The 20,627-nt window shown below is 35.2% G+C and overlaps 1 protein-coding gene across 2 annotated transcripts in view; it reads left to right on the top strand.

Moving 5' to 3' along the window:
• The window catches only part of Grp170 (Grp170 co-chaperone), a 56,835-nt gene extending 50,628 nt beyond the window's left edge, over positions 1 to 6,207 (top strand). Inside the window, exons 17-18 of one of the 2 annotated variants that reach the window (XM_069830367.1) lie at positions 567 to 690; positions 4,958 to 5,097. In XM_069830367.1, coding sequence (XP_069686468.1) covers positions 567 to 664 — 98 coding nt within the window. In that variant the 3' untranslated portion in view covers positions 665 to 690; positions 4,958 to 5,097. Of the gene's footprint in view, positions 1 to 566; positions 691 to 4,957 lie in introns of both variants that reach the window. The other variant, XM_069830368.1, reaches the window with a different exon arrangement.
• The last annotated feature ends 14,420 nt before the right edge of the window (positions 6,208 to 20,627 follow it).

Genomic DNA, 20,627 nt, shown 5'->3' with positions numbered 1-20,627 from the left:
CGAGCGAGGGTTGTGTCATGGGTCTATAAAGGAATGTGGTGTTTCCATGGTTTTACATTAAGCTAGGTTTTGATGACGGAGACGAATTCTTTTACTTATTTCACCAGTAAGACTTCATTCTAACTTGTTTTAGACTACTTTCATTCTCAGTTCTAGGAACTAGAACACAATATAAACATATTGCATCGGATGCCTAAGACTTTTGCACAGTAGTGTATCTATTTATCTATCTATCTATCTATCTATCTATCTATCTATCTATCTATCTATCTATCTATCTATCTATCTATCTATCTATCTATCTATCTACCCACCCACCCACCCACCCGTCTATCTATCTATCTATCTATCTATCTATCTATCTATCTATCTATCTATCTATCTATCTATCTATCTATCTATCTATCTATCTATCTATCTATCTATCCACCCATCTACCCATCTAATCTATCTATCATTGAAACAGAGTTTATCATTATATCAGTTTTCGTTGTACAGAGGTTCGACTGTAATAGGTCAATAACTTTGGTGTGTAGTGCATAGCTTAGCTTAGAGAACTGTTGCAGATCCTGGTGGAATTGAAAGCACACGTGAACCTTCGTGGCTTGCATCGGCAATAATTGTCTGTGTGATCCACCTACTGTTCGTGCTGACACCTATGTGATTTATCACTGCATCTCACTCCTGCACGTGCGTCGCTTGTTTTCTTACATCTCTTCCACTTGTGTTACAGATTAAGTTACTCTCTCATCTTTGTGTGATTTTTGGATGTGTCAAACTAGTGATGGGCAGAATCGAATAATCTGTTCTCAGATAACGTCTAATAATTTAGTCAAATAAAGTTCTCGAATACTTTTATCATTCGAATAATGATTTGATTACTCACTGGCAGGTTCTCAATTCTCTTATCCAACATCCAGCATGATAATGATAACAGGGACAACAGTGTATTGTACAAGCACAGAAGTTTATATTTTTTTTATTATTCAAATCACATGCTGTAACTATCTACAACTTCCAGTAAAGACGTTGATTTCTGCATTCCATAATTAGACGAGAGAAAGAAAGAGGAGAGGGGTGAGACACAGAGAGACAACGGGTAGTAAGAATAAAGCTTAAGTTCTTTCTACTTTTGAGTATGAGCACTTTCTGTGATTATATACTCGTAACCACTAGAACATACTCATATTCGTAAGAATGAAGACATTCTACCTAACGCGAATATATACTCATCTCTACAGCCTTCTCTAAAAGTTAGTATGTACTCATGTTACGTATCCTTTTTGACCACATGCACCATGATGCTCAGTTTTTTATAGACTTTCATATGCTATCCGCATGTTGTAGTGGTTTATGTTTTGCTTTTTATAAATAAATAAGTAAATAAATAAGTAAATAAATAAATACAAAAATAAATAAATAAATAAAATATTAAAATAAGTTAATTAAATAAACAAATAAATAAGTAAATAAATAAATGAATAAATAAATAAACATGAAAGAGAGAGTGAATCAGATAAGTGACGTTAATAAACAGGAAACAAGAAAATAGTACTGGAAAATCGTCATTACGGGATGTTGGATAGATATTACAATCCATTTCTAGAATTCCAGTTATGCTAATTCTATTTTTTATTATAGAGAGTTATATATATATAATTTAAAGTTACAAGTAATTGCATTTTGCAAATCAAATTTTACAAAACAAACTGTAATTGTTAATTATATTTAACAATACAATCTAACCTTATAATTTGATAGCCATACTTATTTTTATAGGTTATGTTTTTTATGAATAACAAATACATGTTTAACCTTTTTCACATTCACTTTTGTGAAGCGTTAAAGGCTTCTGAAGTTCACGTCTTTTCTATATTTTTCCATGAGGTACTACATCATTCATAAATTCTGCTTTTTTTTTTATTTAACTTTAAACTGAACACAAATCAACAAATATTCAGAATTGAGCCTGCTACAAACCATACTCAGAATAACATGAGAACGAACTTATAAATATGAGAATATACTAGCTTTTATTCTTATCAAGCATTAGTATATATTCTGTACAAGATGGACACTTGAGTATATTCTACTATGCTTCCATGTTACGAGTATGTAATCAAAAATGAGTAGGTACTCAAATGTTTTTATTCTTACTAACAAGAGTATATACTAAAAAAAAAGTCTAGTATATACTATATACTCATACTTATTCTTACCACAGAATCTGGAGCAAGTATTTATTGCTCGCAACTATGTCATGTTTGTTGGTGAGGGTAGCTGAATGTATACAATTGATGAGCAATCTGCATTCTCGAGAACGATATTCAAATACTTGTTCACGATTCGAGATATATCTCAAGAACTTACAAGAATCGAGTAATTCGTATTTTTATTATTCGAATACTTCCATGACTCAGATTTATTTTTTCTAGAGTTGAATGTTAAAATATAGCTAGGGACAGGTCAGCTTATCCCTCAGCACTTGAACCAGTGTGTCCAACTTTTTTTATTCGAATACTTCCATGACTCAAATTTATTTTTTCTACAGTTGAATGCTAAAATATAGCTAGGGACAGGTCAGCTTATCCCTCAGCACTTGAACCAGTCTGTCCAACTTTTCTAATTCGAATACTCCCATGACTCAAATTTATTTTTTCTAGAGTTGAATGCTAAATTATAGCTAGGGACAGGTCAGCTTATCCCTCAGCACTTGAACCAGTCTGTCCAACTTTTCTAATTCGAATACTCCCATGACTCAAATTTATTTTTTCTACAGTTGAATGCTAAAATATAGCTAGGGACAGGTCAGCTTATCCCTCAGCACATGAATCATTCTGTCCAACTTTTTTTATTCGAATACTCCCATCACTCAAATTTATTTTTTCTAGAGTTGAATGCTAAAATATAGCTAGGGACAGGTCAGCTTATCCCTCAGCACTTGAACCAGTGTGTCCAACTTTTTTTATTCGAATACTCCCATGACTCAAATTTATTTTTTCTAGAGTTGAATGCTAAAATATAGCTAGGGACAGGTCAGCTTATCCCTCAGCACTTGAACCAGTGTGTCCAACTTTTTTTATTCGAATACTCCCATGACTCAAATTTATTTTTTCTAGAGTTGAATGCTAAATTATAGCTAGGGACAGGTCAGCTTATCCCTCAGCACTTGAACCAGTCTGTCCAACTTTTCTAATTCGAATACTCCCATGACTCAAATTTATTTTTTCTAGAGTTGAATGCTAAATTATAGCTAGGGACAGGTCAGCTTATCCCTCAGCACTTGAACCAGTCTGTCCAACTTTTCTAATTCGAATACTCCCATGACTCAAATTTATTTTTTCTAGAGTTGAATGCTAAAATATAGCTAGGGACAGGTCAGCTTATCCCTCAGCACATGAATCATTCTGTCCAACTTTTTTTATTCGAATACTCCCATCACTCAAATTTATTTTTTCTAGAGTTGAATGCTAAAATATAGCTAGGGACAGGTCAGCTTATCCCTCAGCACTTGAACCAGTGTGTCCAACTTTTTTTATTCGAATACTCCCATGACTCAAATTTATTTTTTCTAGAGTTGAATGCTAAAATATAGCTAGGGACAGGTCAGCTTATCCCTCAGCACTTGAATCAGTGTGTCCAACTTTTTTTATTCGAATACTCCCATGACTCAAATTTATTTTTTCTAGAGTTGAATGCTAAAATATAGCCAGGGACAGGTCAGCTTATCCCTCAGCACTTGAACCAGTCTGTCCAACTTTTTTAATTCGAATACTCCCATGACTCAAATTTATTTTTTCTACAGTTGAATGCTAAAATATAGCTAGGGACAGGTCAGCTTATCCCTCAGCACTTGAATCAGTCTGTCCAACTTTTTTAATTCGAATACTCCCATGACTCAAATTTATTTTTTCTACAGTTGAATGCTAAAATATAGCTAGGGACAGGTCAGCTTATCCCTCAGCACTTGAACCAGTGTGTCCAACTTTTTTTATTCGAATACTCCCATCACTCAAATTTATTTTTTCTAGAGTTGAATGCTAAAATATAGCTAGGGACAGGTCAGCTTATCCCTCAGCACTTGAACCAATGTGTCCAACTTTTTTTATTCGAATACTCCCATGACTCAAATTTATTTTTTCTACAGTTGAATGCTAAAATATAGCTAGGGACATACCTTTTGTTTGATTACTGTGAGAATACAATTAAGAATTATTTCGATTTTTATGTATGAATTTTATTAATATAATATAATAAATTTGTCTTATTTTAAGAACCTTAAAGTCTAGAAACAATTTTTGAGATGGAAAATCGATAGCTTTATGAAGAGATATTTTAATTATTTTCTTCTGTAATAAATAAAGTGGATTAAAATTGGCTTTAAACAAGCTATCCTATCCTCCTTTTGAGGAAAAAAATAGTAATCTCTCAGAGATTTGTTACAAAGGGTTCTACTGTATAAATTATCTTAAACATTGGAGTGTAGGCTTTCACGGCCGGCGTCGATAGTAGAAAAGTTTTCCGGGCTATGAGGCCGTGGTCTGTTGGTTGTGAGACCAAACGTTTTGTTCACTGCTGCGGTGAACAACACAACCCCGGACGCGGAGCACGTGGAAAACAACAAATCCGCCCGCGAAGCACATTCGAGCGCGGACCGAGGCGACAACAGCAAGCCTCCCCCCCCTCCCGCACTATATATACAACAATGCAGCCAGCGCAGACTGTAATCGGCACACGCAGTAGAACCAGCCGCACCAGCAATAGACACCACTGAAGATGTTCACCGCAGCAGTGAACGAAACGTTTGGTCTCACAACCAACAGACCACGGCCTCATAGCCCGGAAAACTTTTCTACTATCTTAAACATGTTTACACTAGCATTTTTTATTATTTTATTTGAATATTTTTGTTTATAGATAGTAATTGATATCTCCACTGTTGTAACTATGATTGCAGGTGAAGATGAAGCCAGGGCCCACACAGAACTATAACACCAAATTCCATAGGTGTTATTACAATTGTTGTGGAAACACAGCGCAGATTCTACCACACCGCACTGCATAGGGGGTGCCCGCTGGTGCAGGTTCTGTTGTGTGGGTTTGTGTGTGTGATGGAACGCTTGTCGATGAGTGTGTGTGTGATTGTGTGTGTCCAAGGTTTTAAAATATCTCGAAATTCCTGTAAACAAGATAGGCTGAATCGTGTGAATGAACATAGAAATCATGACTTAAAACTGGACAGAGTTTTATTTAATGTTTGCATGGTTTGAAAGTGTTCAAGCCAGTGCAGGATGAAAAGTGGACTGCAAATTGCACAATAAGAAGTGAGGTAAGGAAAGAAACAGCATTTTTTTTTTTTTAATTATTATTATTGTACAGTATTTGCACAGTGTGATCATCTAATACCTGGGGATTTAATATTGTGGCTGATAAAGGTCATATCACACAGCTTTAATAATGCTACTACTGTGACATCAATGATTACCCCTTATAAGGTGTGAAATTATTTATTATGTATTGTGATGTGTTTGTTTGAATTGCAACACCGGTAATGAATATTCAGTAGTTAATTATTCTTAAATCTTTATCAAAAAGATACATATTGATAATGCATTTACCGATAAAAATAATCTGTACGAAAATAGAAACTTACCAGTAAGTTATGGGTTTACTTGTTTGTAGATGGTTAGTGTGTTATTAACAGGGTAGAAAAATTTATGCTGATCAGGGCCTGGATTTTGATGACCTAAAAGCTACTCAAAAGATTACATATCAAATTACCTAGATGGTAATTAAAAATTACTTCTGATTATCAAATAATGCTCCAAAACTTCCATAGTGCTACACAGTATTCAGCTTATTATCATATTAGCTATTCAGTCCCAGTTTGCATCTCATTGGCATTTCTCCGTATGAGTGTTCACTCATTTAGTACTTGTGCCCTAATTTCGAACACCTGACTCTTTAAGCACTGTTTTGCACATTGCAAACAGTAAATGGATCATTCCATGCAAAAAAAGTTGTTTTTGAACCATGATGTTTCAAAAGTTAAAAATATTGTAGGTTATTTTGTATGTTCTAAATATGAATTTAACGCAATATTATATTTATATCCTTCATAGTTTCGCAGCAATCAGCATTTAAAATATTAGTTTAACAAAGAACACGGTTTCATTCATTGGAGTTTTCTTACTATGTAAAGGAAGATGGAAAAATCATTTCAATGCAATTGGAAAAACGAGAGCCTTGTTTATAAATGCCCTTAAAATTAAAAAAATATATAATTTTTTAAATAGTTACCCACTGTAAAATAATTAAAAAAAATTAAGAACAGAAAATGCACCTCATTTTTACAGATGAAAAAACATGTGTTTAATTCTTTAGGGTATATTGATTCCACTGTGAAAATTTCAGAATGTAGACTTAAATATCATGTCAGTTTTTAATAAAAATAACTCACCGGAACAAAGGAGCTCAGCAGATAGGCTCTCCCGTCATACAGAATGTTGCGTGATCAAGGTCAGGGAGACTGTCGTTTGAGATTACTCATCGTTACGAAGTCTCGCGAACGCTGCGATCGCCAGACACAGCAAGCGATTTTCGACTGTCGGAACAAAGATTAATAATTTTATTAATTTAATTATTCATAGGTTTTTTGAGATTATGTCATAAAACTTGGGAGATGGATTAGGAATAAGATTTTCTTTAATACGAATGAAATTCGCATGAATTTAAATTGGTGCATTCAAATATAAAACTATTTCTTTTTTTCAATGAGGCGTTTTTATGAGGAAATAATTGTGAAGAAGTTGGGATGGGGTGGGAAGGGAGAAGACCTTAATAATAATATAGAAGTTGAAAAAAAATGTGACAGTACAAAGTGGCAAAGAAAAGTAACAAATCGTTGGCTTAGAATGTAAACCTGCTAACCGCCAAAAAGAAAATTTTACAAGGGAAGCAAAAAACTGAGTTTAAATTAACTCTGAAACTTTAGGACCAAATCCAAATTGTAGGTACAAATGCCACCTGTAATGTGGATTTGGTCCTAGAGTTTCAGAGTTAATTTAAACTTAGTGTTTTGCTTCCCCTTGTAAAATTTTCTTTTTGGTGGTTGGCAGATTTACACTCTAATAAGCAAACGTTCTGATGGGGGCAGATAAAAAAGTCAATTTTTTTTCTTCCACCATGTTAGTAATGTCCAAAGAAGTGCTTATACAAATTTTGGCCACTCGACAGCAATTACGAGGACCGTAAAAAAATAAGTTCGCCATGGGCCGTTAACAGAAAAAAAAATACAATTTCATTGGACAAATTTATTGGAACAGACACAGCAATTATTATTGAGCTATTTTTCAACATATTTTCCATTGGAATTGAGACATTTCTCATATCATGGGATCAAATCGACAGAGAAAGGTGCAGACGCAGCCAAACACTGATTCCGATCTGAGGCGGCTGACTTCTACGACACAAAACTTGATCCCATGATATGACAGATGTCTCAATTTCAGTGGGGGATATGTTGGCAAATAGCGCAACAATTGCTGTATCTGTTTCAATAAATATTTCCATGCAATTGTGCTTTTTTCCATAAACGGCCCCAGGGAAAATCACTTTCTGGACGGCCTCGTAATTGTGTTCGAGTGGCCAAAATTTGTATATGTGCTTCTTTTGATATTAACATGGTGGAAGGAAAAAATTTAACTTTTTTATCTGCCCCTGTCAGAAAGTTTGCTTGTAAGCCGACAAAATTATACATTTTTGCAACCAAGATATTACGATCAGGATTAGCAAATATCAGTAAATAATTAAAAATGTTAAATGAAAAATATGTCATTAAAATCCGGGCATTGCTGACCATAAAATAATTTTAAAAAATTAAAGAATGGTTCTTTGTCATACAGTGACATAACGTAGCAAGCTTGTTTAATAAGAATTATTCTTTCATTGTTAGGAACGTTTATATTTTTTAGAGAAGTTTTTCTCCCCTTGGTCTTTTGCAGAATTGCTATTGCAGATCTCATCAGCTACGGGGTTGGTGCTGTTGCCATTCAACAGTTCTTGTAATTGACTAGAATTTGAAGAACTCTGCAACATTGCTGGAAAAATAAGATAACTGATGTTCATAAAAAAAATACTGTTAACACATTTAACTGAATAAAAGTTAATTAACCTTTGCCATTAAGACTATGGCGATTTTACTCAAATGCTTAAAAAATAGTTTCTATTATCGTCAGAAAAGGTATTATTTAACAGTCAGATGTTCTTAGAAGTACAAAGTATGATGTTAAAAAGTAAAAATTGTTTTCAATATTCTCTAATTACGTTTAATTTGTAGCAGCAAAGAAAATACAAATACCACAGTAAAATATGACGAGAACTGTTCGTTACATGTGAAATGTTTTGAAGTTTCCTAGTATTGTTGGAACAACTCATTCTTTCGTATCAAATCATCATTGCATCTACTGAAATATGTTAGTTGTATTTTTTTTAGTAATTGTATTACATTTAAATATGTGAATGGAATAACTGGTAACAGACACATCACAAGATCTGCTGATCTTCGTTGTATTCGAAACAAGAGAAAGTTGTATAAATGATATTACTTTGTTAATTTTTCTGATCAATTTTATCATCCTTAATATTTTAATTATAATTTTTTTTTTTTTTGCGTGAGTTTTGCCTAACTGATCTATTTTGTCAGTACTGCTACTAATAATTTCATTCCTTGATTATCACGAAAGAAAGTGATTTTTGTCTACTACACATCTGCTTTTTCAAGATTAGTACATTAATACATTCAGACCTACCAACCAATATTACTTAGTTCTTCTCATGTAATGCCAATTTTCTCTTAACATAAAATTTATAAAACATGAAATGTAACCCGTCAGTGATCTAGTACATGTTTCAGATAATATTGCTTGGCACACTAGAATGTAATCAGGCAAGAGTCGATCTGTGACATAACGTTGATGTTTATTGAATTGAATTAAATTTAATGGAGGGGAGCACTATGGCCCAGCACTACGACCTGTTAAGATCTATTACGCTGAGTCCACACCTGTGGAGTAACGGTTAGCGCGTCTAGCCGCGAAACCAGGTGGCCCGGGTTCGATTCCCGGTTGGGGCAAGTTACCTGGTTGAGGTTTTTCTGGGGTTTTCCCTCAACCCAATATGAGCAAATGCTGGGTAACTTTCGATGTTGGATCCCAGACTCATTTCACTGGCATTATCACCTTCATCTCATTCAGACGCTAAATAACCTAAGCTGTTGAAAAAGCGTCGTAAAATAACCTAGTAAAATAATAGTTATTTATGGTACTTGTGAGGTAAGTGCATCTTTATTGCACGAGTGGAAAGATTTAAGCACGAGGCGTCAGCCGAGTGCTTAAATTACACGAGTGCAATAAAGATCACGCTCACAAGTACCATACGTAATTTTATCCATGACCATAACGAAAAATTATGTTTTATAAAGGAAAATATGTTGAAAATAAGTCCTCATGTAATCACATACCATGGCATGGATTTTAGAATCAATACGTATACTAGGTAGGTCATGATGTAGGAGGCCATGATTAGTGAAGAATGGTATCTAAGGCGTAGGATAAATAACAAATTATAATTAATTATATAATTGTAATATATATTTTTTCACTTTAAACGTGTATTTTCGTCTTTTTGAAGTTTCAGGGATTATTTAGAAGTGTTCACGGAACTAATGTGATTAAAATAATTTCACATTTTACTTCTGTAAACTTATGAGGAATATTAAAACTTAAATAATCATCTTGTCTGTTTAGCTCAGTTGGCTAACGCGTTAAAATTTAAAAATCCTATAAACTCAACTTCGTAGGTTCAAGTCTCCTCGCCTCCCAAAAGGTAAATTATTCTTCTTCTTTCTTTCTTTTGTGGGCTCTTCCACTCTTCAGCGGTTGCCCTGAATTCCCTTCCGCCATCCTTCTCGATCCCTCCAATCCTCCTCCTGCATATGTCGGTCCTTCATCATTTGCATGACACCGACTTTCCATGTTTTTCTTGGTCTCGCACGCTTCCTCCTTCCCCGAGGTGACCATTCCAGAATAATCTTTGGCCATCTTCCTTCTTTCATCCTTTTTACGTGGCCATACCATAGAAGGGTTCGCTTCTCGATTCTTTCAATTACCGACTCTTCCATCTCCATCATTTGCCTCACATCCTCATTCCTTCTCCTTTCCAATCTGGATACTCTAGCAGCTCTTCTTACTCTCTCCATCTCCGTCGCTTGTATCTTACACTTCTGACGTTCAACAAGTGCCCATCCCTCTGCCCCGTATGTTAGTATAGATTCAACTATAGTTTGTAGAATTCTTTTCTTCATTTGTTTGGAAATGGATCTACTCCACAGTACCCCATTCAGCATCTTTATTGCCCTTCTTGCCTGTTGCACTCTGTGATCTACATCTGCTTCACAGCTCCCAGACTCGTGGATAATAGACCCCAAATACTTAAAATGTCTCACAGATTTAATTGTTCCTTGCGGTAGGATAATATCTCTTCCACTATTGCCCACAACGAGGTATTCAGTTTTATTCATATTAATGCAAAGACCTCCTATATCAAAGGCTTCCATCAACCTCCTCAACATGAACTTAGCATCTTCACGACACTGAGCAATTAATACCTGGTCGTCTGCAAATAGGAGAGAATGTATTGTTTCATGTCCAATTGGAACTCCCATACCTTTACACGATCGATTCCATCTCTCTAAGACTTGCTGAATATATATTTTGAAGAGGGATGGGGACATTCCACATCCTTGCCTCAGACCCTTTGTTGTTGTTGTAAATTATTACAAAATTTTAAAAAGATGCATATTAGATATGGATGTAATGTACAAATTACGACGTAGCAGATAGAGAAAAGAGAAGGAGATTGAGTGTATTCATATTTAAGAAATGATGATAAAGAAGTAGAGGTAGTGACATCTAGTAACTAATATATTAACTTCTTGAGTAATAGTTCAATGGAAAAGTATACGTGTGTACCCGGGTACTAGGAAAATACTAATGAACTGTGAGATAAAGTTCAAACTGTGAGGTAAAGTCTTTATCTCACTAGTGAAATAAAGTAATGTTGAATAAAAGCCTACTTTACAAACGCAAAAGTATTTAGTAAAGGCATGTTTTTCGTTATGGTCATGGATAAAATAAATAAATCTATTGCACTGACCCTCGGGTGACGCATTCTCAACCACACTGGCTGACCACACTAAGATTCTCTGTGTGCCCAGGTTTCGAGCAGGCAACCCTCTCGTCCTTAGGCCAGCACCCTCCATGCGTCGCCAGCCGGCGTTAGGTGAATGCTACAGAATGAAAACGAAATGGAGAAATGGTGATGAAATGATGTAAGTGCCTAATTTGGGGAAAAATGGGAGAACCCCGGGAAAAACCCCAACTGCGACCTTGTCCTCCACAAATGTCACTATGGGATTTTTTCATTGAAAAAAATCCATAGTGACACTTGTGGCCTGACCGGGAATCGAACCTGGGTCACCTGTGTGACAGTCTGAAAGTCTGACCATTCAGCCACCGCAGAGGTTACGATGGTGTTTAGGTAAAAGGGTTTCTGAAAGGATTTTTCAGAAACAAAAAACATTTAAATTTTAACACTGTTATGGTGGTTAGTAGTGGTCTATAATATGATGCAATTTTCATTCTTGGAATTTTTTTTTAAGGGTAGGGTCCTTAACTTGCAACATTCGCCCTGACTCTACAAGCATGCTCATAGATGTTGCTAGTGTAAAAAAAAAATAGGCCACTTGGTTTGTCAGAGACTATCCAGAGAGTACCACAGTTGATGAAACCAAATTATACTCGAGGTAATGATCAGTCAATCTTCTTATGTATCCAGCTACTTGCTGACAACATAAAGTCCACTGTAGTCTATTCAGTTGTTAACAATTAAAGTTTTTTCATATACCGTCAATGCTTATCCATTTAACAAATTTATTGGTTTTACAATAATTTTTTACATTTATTTGATTTGAAACGTGAGGGTTCCCAAGCTTTCACTGCCGCATAGTGATGTTTTAACCTTGCCATATGTCTAATTACTTCCATAGAGTGTTATGTTAAATGGTTTATTTATTTGTATTGCATACACATGTACCAATCCCATACATATGGGCATAAATCTTTTCTGAAGATGGCTTAATAAAGCCGAAAACGTTTAAAATCAAATAAATGTAACAAATTATTGTAAAACCAATAAATCTGTTAAATGGATAAGCATTGACGGTATATGAAAAAACTTTAATTGTTAATGTGTTAGCTTATCGGCCCCATCATGCCTTTTAAATTTATTCAGTTGTTTTTCACGAGAAATGAGGGATATTTTGATCTGTGTTCATTATAGATGCCTGTTGCTAGTAGCCGGAGTTGGGGTGTAGTCAATATATACTGCAGGGCTGTGTCTTCTGCAACTGGTACTGATGATTTTAATTTACTTCTTTTGTGATTTATGGATGGACAGTATAGAAGAATGTGTTCCAGATCTTTATCATGATTATTACACCACAGACAAGTAGGATTATCAGAAATGTGAAATCGGTGTAGGTATAATTGTGTGGCAATGTGACCTGTTCTGGCTCTTGTTAAAAATGTTTGAATATGTCTGGGCAAGTTTTTGTACATTTCCAGGTCATTTGGTTTCTTTTATACAGACTGTAAAATTCGAAAATTTTCTCGGGCTTCCAGCCAGGTCATAAGTTGGTGATCCACCGACATTTCGAGGATGTTCATCTTCCTCATCTTCAGGGTTAAGTGATATCATTTAACCCTGAAGATGAGGAAGATGAACATCCTCGAAATGTCGGTGGATCACCAACTTATGACCTGGCTGGAAGCCCGAGAAAATTTCGAATTATCACGTCTCCAGGAAAGCTTCAGTAGTTATTTGAGACTAAAATTTTTCCTTTGTCAGAAGAGAGCCAATTGTTGATCCATAGGTTTGTAAAATGAGACTTTACTGAAGCAAAAACATTGGATAGAGATATCACTTGAAGAGATCTTGGTTGCAAATATGTTGCCTGTTTTGCAATATTATCGACTTTCTCGTTTCCAGGTATACGACAGAAGGCAAGAGTTACTAACACATCACTCACCTTAAAGATAGTAATCAAACAATAATAACAGAAAATGCTAAAAAGGCAGAACTCATGATGATGATGATGATGATGATGATGATGATGATGATGATGATGATGATAGTGGAGAATTGTTAGAATGTCACAGGTGAACTGGAGTACACAGAGAAAACCCCTGTGTTGCCTGGACCATAGACTTGCCCAACACAACTCATAAATTCAGGTTGGATCAACTGGAATTTGAACACAGGCCCCATGGCTTATACGCTCAATGCACTAGCAGTGAGTCACTATAGTGGTTATTTGTGCAAATATATAAACACTTTCGTATTTCCAGTTTTCCTTGAGGGTTCCCAAGTTCTGTATGCATCATAATATTTACATACAGCACTGCCACTTTCTTTTCTTTAATTATGATTTAATTCTACCAGCAGCGGATTTTCAGGAAGACCGTGCCTCTCCTAATATTTTACCAGAGCACAATATGGCAGTAATAATTCCAACTGAATTAAGATCAGCAAATGACGAACATTTTTCCTTTTATATTAATTTTACTATTCACTACGACTAAGATGTAAGTTACGTAAAGTCGACCACATTCATTTGGTGATGCCTGCTCGCTATACTGTAGATAGTACAAATAATTCGTACTGAAAAATAACAGATAGCGCTGTAACCTGTATAGTCGACATCTAGCAGTCTGCTGTGTCTATGTGAGAGCGGGAGAGAGGAGTCGGCTACATGACTCTACTCCCCGGTAACCATGACAACAGCAGTTCAACCAATAAGATAGCTGTTAGCGGAGTGTTTAAACTTCACTAGAATGCGTGAGGGGAGCCGATTTGGAGACGTCCTACCCACCGCTGACAGCTGTACTGCTTATAGTCACGGCCGGTTTCGGCTGTATTGGGAAGCTCTCTCTCTTTCTCTCTTCTTGGTTTTAGAAAATTGAGTCACGTGTTGTTAGTTTTCTCTCCCTGCATAAAAGTTTTAATTTATGTTGTTAGATTTTTCTCTTGTCTGCGGGTGTTCCTGTTATTTTATTCTTTTGTGTTACGAGATATATTTATTTATACAGTATTTTAAATATATCGAGAGTTTAGAACAAATGCAGATTTGTCTCTAGCTTCTTCTAGCAGCAGTTGTTCAGTATATTGTGACCTAATTGATCGGTTTGCTAAGAAAGAGGATCATCGAGTGAATTTGCTGTAAAATTAGACTATGTAATAGTAATGAGCAAGTCCCGGATTCTTAGGTTCGAATCAATTTTGTTGCTATTTCGTTACTCTCGAAATATTGCTTTTCTTATTCGTTTTATGTAGCAAAGAGTAACATTCTTAAATTCAGTATGACCTAAAAAGACCTAATTCGTAAATTAGGACATAGTGTCCTAAAGAGAGTCAATCTTTACCAAGCTGTTGTAATATATTAACAGTATGTTGTTTATTTTTATTTATTTTTTTCCCCATAAAATCATATAAATTCCTAAACATAAGATTTAAAATCCGAAAACATAAATTGGAAAATCTAATTTTAGTTTCTTAAAACCTATAAATTCTGTGCTTGGTACTGAGGTACGTCACAGGCCTTATATTTTTATATTCTCATCAGTCACGTCTTGGCCTCCTCAACTTTCAAACACACCGTCCGCTACTGAATTCTACTAATACTAACATAGACATCAGCCTGAATGGCACAGTCGTTAGTGCTGGCCACCTGTGCCCGAGGTTGAGGGGCTTCGATCCCGGTCCAAGTCAATGGCATTTAAGTGTACTTAAATGCGACAGGCTCATGTTAGTAGATTTACTGGCATGTAAAAGAACTTCTGTGGGACAAAATTCCGGCATACCGGCGACGCTGATATAAACTTGGCAGTTGTGAACGTTCGTTAGATAAAACATAATTTAAAATTACTAACATAATCATTTGTACAGTGCTAATTAATGTAATTCGTTCTCTTTTTAATAAAATCTGACCATAACATGACTGTAGTTTCCCTTTGATGCAACATAATATGTTTCGGAATTAATTATTTACTTTTATTCTAAATGATTTCCTATGTTTTCGTAGCATTTGTCTTAATGTTTTCTTTTTCCTTTCAAATTGTCACGCAATTGTTTTTAATGATTATTCTTTATGAATTGATTAGTAGGCCGATCTATCGAACCCTTATTTAGGGTGGCTTTTGTTAATACAAATTATCTATAATTACAAATACAGGGTAGAAGTGAAATAACTCTGCAGATCGAAAGGGATGATAGGGTACTGTACACTTATATGATTAGGAAACCTATATTACCTTTTGTGATTAAGTACATGATTAATTAGAAAATTAAGTTGGAAGTTTCAGCAGTCTGGGAACATCGCCGCTAACACACTGCTCTTTCTTCTCGTAATACAGGAGGTCAACGAACTCAGATCTGTCTGCCTAGGTAAACCTCCCCCTCTGTGACTAGAACATTGCAATCTCTTACATTGTTCAGTGGCTTGAAATTAGTGGTTTTTTTAAATTAAATTTACACGAAAACCGTCCTCACTGTGAAAATATGTCAGAGGGATAAATGATTTTTTATTAGATTTTCTATCGACGTGGACAAAAATCACGAACTTACTCATAATAGTTGCCGAATAAAATTGTGTTGAACCTTTGGGAAAAACCTTTTTGTCTGAGAAAACTATGAATTTTCCACCAATATGCTATTACACTTTTTTGTTACATACAACATGAGCTATCCACTCTGAAAATCTCCAAGGTTATTTCACATCCACTCTATATATTCAAATATTAACTTTTAATTTATTCAGTCACCCTCGGTAGCATAGTCGGTATAGCGCTAGCCTTCTGTGCTCGAGGTTGCTCAACCCCAGCTGAGGTCAATGGCATTTAAGTGTGTTTAAATGCAGCAGGCTCATGTCAGTAGATTTACTGGCATGTAAAAGAACTTCTGCAGGACAAAATTCCGGCAAATCGGCGATACTGATATAACCTCTGCAGTTGTGAGTGTCGTTAAATAAAGCATATATATTTTTTTAATCTACTGAATGATCCTTTGGATTTACAAGTAGACTGAATCGTTTAGATACCCTAAAATGGGCAGCTGTTTCGTTTGGGATTATGCGTCTAAATGAATACTGCATGAACAATTAATTTAAAGAAATATGTAGAGTATAACCTAGATAATGAGATGTTACAGCATTGGTACCCTGTATAATAATACGTTTTTGAAAATAATCTCACTCTAAAAAGCAGAAAATCAAAACCACAAAGAAATGTTTGAAGGAACAAAAGATAAAATTTTGCAGTGGTATAGGATCACCATGTCCCTCGCCGTGGCGTCGCGATCTAAGGCATCCTGCCTAGGACTCATGTTACGGAATGCACGCTGGTTCGAGTCCTCATGGGGGAAGAAATGTTCTCATGAAATTTCGGCCAGTGTATGGGACCGATGCTCACCCAGCATCGTGATGTACTTCGGGAGCTACGATAGGTAACGAAATCTGGTTACGAATATCAGCTATAAGGCTGGGAGGATCATCGTGCTAACCACACGATACCTGCATTCTGGTTGGATGATCGTTCACCTCTGCTTCGGCATGTGGGCGTGAGGCCGGCTGGTCGGTCTGGGCCCTTCACGGGCTGTAGCACTACGGATTATTATTATTATTATTATTATTATTATTATATTATTATTATTATTATTATTATTATAGGATCACCATGGAATGTAAACAAAAGTAGCACATGTTTTAGAACTACGTGCTCAGAAAATGTCACTGGACCAACTCTAGCTGACACCATTTTAGGTCGAAAAAATAGAGCATGCACTTGAGCTAATATAAAAAAGTCTGTTTCTCTCTGCGTTTTTATGGCCACAGTTACTTAGAAGTAATTTTTGGAAATATTTTGCTACAGATCCGAATGTATTAACGGTCTGAACGTTGTGGTAATTATGCAGTGAAATGTGTTTGACTTTATTTATTATTATCAAAGACATTTTTAATGGCAAGCTAGTAAGATTGTTAATAATATGAAATGGTATTCTTGGAAAAGCAGTTGTATCAAATTACCCCAGTGTTGCATTCCTGCATTCCATTTTGTTATTTCTGTTGGAGAATCGTGAGTTTTCCAAGTTATGCTGGGATCGTAATTTTTTTTTTTATCATTGAGCGTGTTTAGTGTGCATGGTTGTGATGTCTTGTATTTATGTTTGAAAGTTATGGAATATGTTATTCAGTGACTTTATTTCCTGGTTTTTCACTTCAAAGTTTTTTTTTTTTCTTCAAATTGTTATTTAAGTAGCAGGACATGTTTCTAATAAATACCCAAAAGGTGATTCAAGAGTTATTTCTTTCTCATTTATTTACTTATATTAGGGTTGCCATATTTAAGAGGCGAAAATCCTGGACATTTTGCTTTTATCTTTAAAGTGTGCAAAATGAACAAGGGACAAGATACATTAATTTCCTTGCTTTAGATCAGTCATGTCAACTGATGCCCATAGGTGCAAGCGCGCGCTTTAGAGCTCAGGAGAGCCTGAGCGCTTTACAGCGGAAAGGAAAGAGACAGATGAAAGAGGTAGTATATGCCGCTTGGTCGAGGTATATTCAGGGATGTCCAGCACTGATTCAGTAGATAAAGGGAAGAGAACTTATTAAAACTGTATCCACGTTAAATTTTATATTTGTCTGAGAAGTATAAGTGCATTATAAGAATGTAAGTTTTAATTTTAGTGCTCATTTTTCACAAGTTTGATTTTTTTATTCAAAAGAAATATTTTCTTTATAGAAAAGTGAAATTTTCAGGTATAGGCCTATTTATTTAGTAGCCTTAGAGAATGTTTTCGTAAATCTAATATACCATAAATTGAAGATAGTGTATTGAAAATTTTGAAAATATTCGCATGGAAATGGTTTGTAAGGAAATGAATTAACAAAGCAACTACTGCTACATCATAAGCAAAAGATACGTGCCCATGTGTTGTAAAAATGTCAGCTGTATTGCTTCAGCACATTTCGAGAAAATAATTTAATATTCTGATGATAGGAAGTTGCTCACTAATATCACCTTAAAAGCATAATGCGATAAGAGTTTTGTTATGGAATATTAGTTACACTTAAAACATATACAGCACCTAGGTAACTTTGCTTTGTACTGTAATATTGTTTTGATTAGTTTTTTGATTACTTTCATAAGGCTAAAGGTACCATCAATATCAATTCCAACTTATCATGTCATATTCAGTCTCTTTCTTTGGGATATCATTTTCTTTATGAATGATGTGTTTCATTCACTTAGTACAGTATAGCTGTACTACTATGGAATTTATGTGAATATTCCTTCTTAACTCTTTATTATGTTATTAACGTTTAAAACACAACTGCAATATTAAGAAATCGGTGTTAGTACTTTTGTTTTACAGACAATATAGATAATATCAAACAGAAAGAAGCCATATAAAAATAACGACATAAAATTTCACGTTCCATTTGAAGTTTGTGCACCACTGTTTTCTTAATCCAACAGGCTGCTTATTCATATACACAACCCTTCCTCTTCCCATACTTAGTGCTTGCTGCCCGCGCACGACTTCAAGGTCAGAAAAATGCGCTTGCTTTGACATCACTGCCTTAGATGGTGTAGTAAATATTCTGTAAAATAACTTAAAGTTTGAAGAAAAAAGGGCTTTATATAGGCTATACTGTTACAAACAAAGAAAAAATGGAACAACTGGATAATACGCACGGCAGACCAATATCAATAGTCGACTCTACTCGCTGGCCACTAGTCACCGGGCCGTACCGAGCCGTATCAAACAAAATATAATCGAAATGGTGGTAGTCAAATTCGCGACTATATTCTTAAATAATTCACTCCATTAGTCTAGTTCAAGGTTTTATGTAGTACAACGGCGGTTTTTTGAATGCATTAAAAGAAAATGAAGATGTAATAAGATAATAAACTAGGTTATCACAAGGAAATTAACAGGAAAAAAGGTGTGTTTCACGGAATACAATTAAAATGACGGAAAGTAAATTTCCGGTTAATGTTCGCCAAAGCGTAAAGTACGTAATTATGACGGCGTTGCTGTTTTATTTCTGGCCTATCGAAAAATTCCTAGCCTTTTACGAAAAAAAATTTAAGGACCATGAAATTATTCACCGCTTTCATTATAAGCCTATTATTTTTTAACAATATTACGAATCAAAAACTGTCATATTATATAATTTTAACTACTACATGGACGAATCAAATCAAGCTAACCTAACCAAAGCTAACCTAACCTAACCAAAGCTAAGCTAACCTAACCAAAACTAATCTAACCTAACCAAAGCTAATCTAACCTAACCAAAGCTAATCTAATCTAACCTAACCTAAGCTAACCTAACCTAATCTAAGCTAACATAACATAACCTTCGTAAATGCAAGGCCTGTAACCGGAGCAAGAAGGGATCTCAATCATTTAATCTGCAAGTACACGCAAAAATAAATTCAAGTAAGGATCACGCTCCCACTGCATGAGAGGTCCGCGCATGCGCTACAGCAAAACTGTTTCTGTCCCGAGCCTCTCATCTAAGGCACTCGTCATAATTTACTCGCAATATTTACGCAAATACACATTGTCGCTAACAGTGGTGCTATCTCTCAATAATGTTCAGAACGAAGGAGGTAGACAGAGAGAGAAAAAATTTCTCCCGCCAACTACGCCACACACCAACGTCGTGTTATGTTGGTGACATTGTGTATTTACTTAAATTTGGTGGTAAACGTAACGGCACGGTTCAAAGTGGCCGTGCTAATTCTCCAGTATAGCGGAAAAAATATTAAAATTATTTATTGATATACAAATTTTTCCGTAGCATATAATACAAAATATTTTTCCATCTCATAATTTCCTATTTTATAAATCAGTATTTTCAATTGTTGCCAAGCTGGTACAATTGGTAATCTAATAACAGGATTTGCCAACAAAAATCGTAATATTCTTCTTGACATTGTTGTGGACAGCAGTTCTAAAATTAGCAAGGAATTTGGTGAAAGGCAATATTGTTACATAGAAGGAACTTCAAATACCAAACTCCGAAGCAAGAGGGAGATAGAACAAAAAGTAATAGTGATTTGTTTCATTCACTATGAACCTCGTTGAATCGTGAACCTAAATCTAAGTTTGTGTGTGTTCAAGTTCTTTATTTTTAAGCCTTCTGAGCTGTTGTACCCAAAAATTGAAGAGAATAAAATCGTGTGAAAAGAAAGAAAACACATCACTGAAAACCGGGACATTTATGCATCTCCAGAATTATTTTCGGGATGCCGGGATGGTACAGTCCCGGAAAATCTGGGACATATGACAACTCTAACAAGTAGTGTTAAAAAATTATTTGTACGCTATGTTTCAGAATAACTGTACCTTTATTTTCAAATACGATGGAGGGCATGTAATTAAACAGCATAACAAAAATACAGGTTGCCAGGCGACGGTAGAAAACGAATGAGGTGTAT

The sequence above is a fragment of the Periplaneta americana genome, chromosome 7 (assembly GCF_040183065.1).
Source record: "Periplaneta americana isolate PAMFEO1 chromosome 7, P.americana_PAMFEO1_priV1, whole genome shotgun sequence".
Taxonomy (NCBI): Eukaryota; Metazoa; Arthropoda; class Insecta; order Blattodea; family Blattidae; genus Periplaneta; species Periplaneta americana.
This window is presented reverse-complemented; position numbering and strand designations above follow the sequence as displayed.